Below are 5919 nucleotides of genomic sequence, written 5' to 3'. Positions count from 1 at the left end.
TTCTTTACATTGTTTCCATATTTTAAAGTAAAATCTCTTCTTAATTACCAAAAATCCAGAAAGAGGTATGTGAAGAAGACAATACAACTTATCTTAGACCATAGTTTCGTATTATAGATAAAGCTCGATGGTTTACTTTTCCATGATGCTATAATAATTTTTTAAATAAATAACTAGAATCATTTAAGATCTCCGCCTCTGCTAGTATTCGGAATGCTATCCATAGTAGGACAACATGTTAATATCGTTGCCACCAATAGACGAGTATAGCCTAGAATTAATATCAACAGGCTAGATAATTTCGTAATTATGAGATAAACTGCAATGATTTACAACTGTATCCTCCATTGCTACACGGTTGCTTCTCGAATAATACATTCTTTAGGTGCACAATTTAACTGGTTAGCTTTACTAAGATTGCTACGATCGGTTTCGCCATATTTTGCACTTTGGTAAGTCTTGTTACTCGCTTCTTGACCAATAATATATTTCCGAAATGGTAGGCATTGCTTTTGTATACCAGTATTGAAATAACCATACAAGATAGCATTAGAGACGATAGCAAACATTTGTATCACTGCCAAATAATTTTTAATGCTGACGAAATCGCGCCGCGATACGACGTGAATAATAAATAGCAATAAATAGATAACATAAGGCAAATTACATGCCACAAACAGCACAACACAAGCAAAAAATATGTTGGCAACACGTTCTCGATGTTGTGTATTAATCTCGGAAAATGATCGAATGCGATATTCTGGTTCATAACGTTGTAGCTGTTGACGTCGAAAATGAGATGACGTAAAATGCCGAAACTTGGTACGTTTTAAGTAACGAATTGTTAAGGTATACAAGACAGTCATAGTTAGAAATGGTACTGTATAAGCAACGACTAGATAAACGATAGCGTAGATAAAGTAAATTATGCTAACATATTTACCATCAATATTAAAATCAATAGGGGTTCTTGGTATAAGTAAAATACAATATTGCGTATCTTGTTGATAAGTTACAACACGCAAGTAAAGCAAGTAAGGAATGCACATACCTAATGCACAAATCCATATTGTACAAATAACATAAAAGGCACGACGATTATTTAATTTTAACTTGAATTTTAGCACATTATTTAAGCCTTGATACCGATTAATACATATTGCAACTTGTGTAAAGGAAATTAAATGAATGGATAATAAATTGACGGTATTATAAATGATGCACATAGCTTCACCAAATAACCAAACATTTTGAGTAACATGTTGAGTTAATATAAACCATGGAATATGAAAGACAGATACAATTAAACCGGCAAAAGCTAGGTTAAGCAGTAGCAAATTACTAGGCGTTTTCAATTCTTTAACACATGAGATTAATAACATTATGGTCAAATTGGATATAAATCCAAATAAGCCCAACGCACTATAAATACCCACAAAACCAACATGCAACAGAACTGTATCATTGCTAGTATTGGTATCGCCGTTAAGCTTAGATTGATCTAAAACAGTGACTGTCTGCCATGCTGATGTAGAATTCCACTCCATTTTATTCTAATAATCTTGTATGGGCTAGAAGAAAGTTCACCTTGCAACCGGATCAAGTCTGGCTATTTCGTCAGTTTTATGGGCTTTAGTTGATGATATTTAGCATGTGCTCCAATCTAAGATGCATACATATAATTAACATATTTTAATATTAATCATAGCAATATGACATTCGGTATGTATTCCAGTCTGAGATATATATAATATATAATTAATACATTTTTTGTTAATTGTGACGATAGCAAATTTATTAAATGAGAGATGTCACTGTTTGAATACTAAAATTAGTCAGACAAAAATGATTAAAGAAGAGATTGGACGTTTTCGCTGAAGTTGTTTATTGTGTAACACCAGTAAGAAGTGATATCTAGAAATGAGCATCTGTAATGATTGTAAAGAAATACAAGCACATTAATATAAAATGATATTCATTAGGAGCTAGGACTACTCTGTCTAAAGGAAATATTATTCTGAAACAAATAAGTCTAGGGTAGTAGATGTTTAACGCCAGAAAAATTTTCGAATTTAAAAAGGTGTGAGGTTGATACATCAAGAATCTTCAAAAAAACTTTAGTAAATTAAGATTTATTGAACAAAACCTCGTTTACGAAGATACAACGTAATCAATTAGCTGAGGACCTCTAACGAGAAAGAACTAACTTACTATACTAAACTACTCGCTTATATACCTTTCCGCGTTTACAGTCTTAGCACCTTACTTACTACACACTTCAGTATTAGCATCTCAAATACAGGCTAGTTTACACCTTTCATGTGAAGCTCTAGTGTGAGCACTGTAGCGCTCCTCTTCAAAAGGATTACAGCTACTAAGCTAGCTATATTTAATACTTAAGCTTTTAACGAGTATATCTATCACATGTTGAACACAACACCTACGGTAGACATTACTAAATATATCATCAACTTAGAATACAATATTACACTGTCTTACAAAAGGCTATTTCTTTTTCAAAAGAAATACATGGAACTCTAATATTACATAAACGAATCAAACCACATGAATAAATAGGCAAATACACATGTTCATGGAATAATTACGTTATTCTAGGGAAAACTGAAGTGTCTTAGTTGCTATGCCTACACTATTGACCATCTTCCAATTTGCTCAAGTAAAATTAAATTTCATTTTCATACTTTTAGTAATACTTTTTCTCGTTTATTATGCTGTGTATTTAGTAGTAAGAAATATTATTGGAATAATGAGTATTGATATTCTCACATTATTATATGTAATCAAAGTTTTACCCTGATATAAAAGCATTGAAAATTACTAAGTAATGTTTATGTTTAACTTGTGTATCAGGAGTAATTTCTAAAACTATTCTATTAACAAGTTTCCAGCTTAATTTAATGGGTCATTTGAGTATGATACACCAATAAAAAGTTTATATATCCCGATGATAGCCCATTCCTCTTACTTTGCCAATGAATACGATCTAAGCAAGAAATACTTAATCGTAGATTACACCATTGCTTCTTAATTGCTATTTCAAGTAGTCTTGGATTAACAACATTATATTGATGCTATTATAATTTACTATTAACGTTATCGGCGCTCTTTACACAAAATTCTTGGCACTTTCACTCGAGAAAAATCAATCTAGGAATTTTTATAATTAGTAACTACAATATTTCAACTATACCACCGTTACGAAGATAAAATATTGTTTGGTTTACTGGTCCACTTAGCGTGCAGTAGAAATCGTCTTGTAGATTAATTATTCTAGCAAATTCTATCGACCTTTCGCTGTATTGTTCCGTAGTAATTTCGGCTAATTGTAGTAGTAATATGAAGTAGTCGTAATATGATGTAGGGTATTCTGTTATGCTTAGCAAAGTAATTATAGATGATGGCTAATATAGGTTGAAACGGCCGTTTATTACATACTCACCCCATTAACAATAATACTTTGGCTAAATCAGTATCAATACAGGATTCCTAACACGATTGAGTTATAAACGGTAAATTAAAAATTGTTTCTTAAGAAATCACTCAGTTGATATTCGCTATTTCGATTCATCGATATCTCGCTTGAAACAAACTATTTAGGATCATTACTTTATTTATCACGATTGTCGATAGTTATATTGCAATATTATCGGTATCAATTTTGTGACCATTTTCTCATGATGAAGATAATTTTGAGCTGAGATACGCGTGTTATTGAATATAGGAAGATCTTTTCAATACGCATGGTACTAAAAACAGTTATCTTTATAGTCCTTCTAATGATGTTCTTTGTTGATCGTATTTATGTTTGCGTTATTGAATTCTCATCACCCTTCCTGATATTACATTTAAAAAAATTTAAGAATTACAGTTTCACAATAAAATATTACTAAAATACCCTAATATAGACTACATAGCGTTTCAAATTTCATTTTGCGGATGCTATACACCGTATTTGTTTCTAATTTAACCAATTCGAAGAATTTTCAATTTAAGATTTTTTAATACAAGTAATTAATTTTTATCACCACATCACCTTTAAAACTTTACCTACCTTGAGGTTTATTGAAGACTTAGAATAGCTTGATATATCTGCATAGGCATCTACTGATGTTAAGTTAGAACATTACTATATTCGCGTATTTCTAGCTATCGGACGTTATTCAGTCTATGATGAGTTTCTCTCTAAATTGCTCATTTAGTGATCGAACTTCAGTAGCAATTTGAAAATATCAAGCAGCTTTGGCGAATACGGATAATACCCGAATAATTTGTTTTTACGAGATTGATTTATTCAATTGCTATAAGTATTAGACCACCTAGACACTATTTAATTATTTTCACTCAGGTTTACAGTATTTTCCATTTTGCTATTATTAACGGATTCTTTGAGATTTTATTTAGTTAATTAGCTATATCCTTTCTAATGATCTCGCTTCTATTGACTAGTAGTAATTACCGTGGCATAAGCTATAACACTATCATTCCCTTCAAATTATGGTCAAGCATTGCTGCAATAAAAGAATGAAAACATTGGACCAACTGCTAACTCCTAACCATGGGATTATATGGTTAAATGATAATCAACTGCGACAACTATTGTATTGGTAGTCACATAAAAATTTTATATCTAATATATTAATAACAAATTACTGAAGATCATAGTATTTGACCAATAAATGAGAAATCCGACTGATTAAATTCCTCATGTATAATTTATGGTTAATAAGACATCAAAATTCACCATCATACTGATGTCTACAACAGTCTCATGTCTCATCATGTGAATAAATGTAAGTCTTACAAAAGAAATGTAAGTCTTAAATTAACTATTAATTGTCTTCACATTGGCTAGAAGTAAAGCACAGGTTTTATCTGTGACTGGATTTCGATAGTCGATTAACGGTGAAAATATGTACTATGTAAAACGAATTAAGATGAATTTACTACCGTAAAAACAGCTGTACACACATAGTCTTATTCCACCTAAAATCGCCTAAACGTAACAGTTTGATTGCAAGTAGACCTGCTGTGATCGATAATAATACAGTAGTATCCCTGACTAGAGTCTAAATTAATACGAACCGTGATAAATTTTCATTTGATCAACAAGAAACTGTTTCATCATTAAATATCACCGTTACGCCACGGTATTCTAAACTGATTTTAAAATACACGGTGATGTTTGATTTCAATTTAGACAAATTTAGTGTATTTGGTTTAAACGATGCTAGTGATATAGCAATATAGACTCTATAGTGGACAAGACATATTTTTTTATTATAGCATTGATGTATTTGCTCAGCAATAGCATAAATATTTGAGGTCGATCTTAATAGATCTATAGGTACGAAGGGATATTAGAAATTATAACACAGATTCTGTAAAAAGATAAAGATCAAACTTTTAATTAAGATACTGTATTCGCTATATGAAAGGGTATTCAGAGTTAATACGAGTCTTCAATTTTACCCGTTCAGAAAATATTGTAATTTTTGTGGTATAAGTCTTTGACAGGATTCGCTAATATCCAAATTGTGTTGTCTTGTCTATTCGAATGATTGTTTAGGTAAATCAGAACGTGACATCAAATCTTAAAGCTGCTTCATAATTTTAGGAAGACCAGCGTATAAGTAATATCCTAATTTACTGCAACGTCATTTACTTGCAGTAGCATTAAAATTGTTTTAATTCAAAATCTATCGCAGCTTTATTTATAAAAAGTGTTTACAGGACACATCTTGAGGCGTAATTAAATGGTTATAAAGTATATCAACTAGAAAAATACTTCAGTTTTGAGACATGATATGAGTTAAATAATATGACATAAATAACATACCTTAATCTCTTAGCCGATCTTTAGATTTGGAATAAAGCTTTTAAGTGAAGAGCAGGCTTTTA

The 5919-nt window shown here is 31.0% G+C and overlaps 1 protein-coding gene across 1 annotated transcript; it reads right to left on the bottom strand.

The window, feature by feature from the left end:
• Window positions 1–350: 350 nt before the first annotated feature.
• Window positions 351–1547, bottom strand: TRIADDRAFT_58992 (uncharacterized protein; the record flags this gene model as incomplete). The annotated part of the gene is made up of 1 exon (XM_002114919.1): window positions 351–1547. One exon carries the CDS (start codon window positions 1545–1547, stop codon window positions 351–353), a length of 1197 nt encoding a protein of 398 aa, XP_002114955.1.
• Window positions 1548–5919: the final 4372 nt, after the last annotated feature.

The sequence above is a fragment of the Trichoplax adhaerens genome, genomic scaffold (assembly GCF_000150275.1).
Source record: "Trichoplax adhaerens TRIADscaffold_9 genomic scaffold, whole genome shotgun sequence".
Lineage (NCBI taxonomy): Eukaryota > Metazoa > Placozoa > Uniplacotomia > Trichoplacea > Trichoplacidae > Trichoplax > Trichoplax adhaerens.
This window is presented reverse-complemented; position numbering and strand designations above follow the sequence as displayed.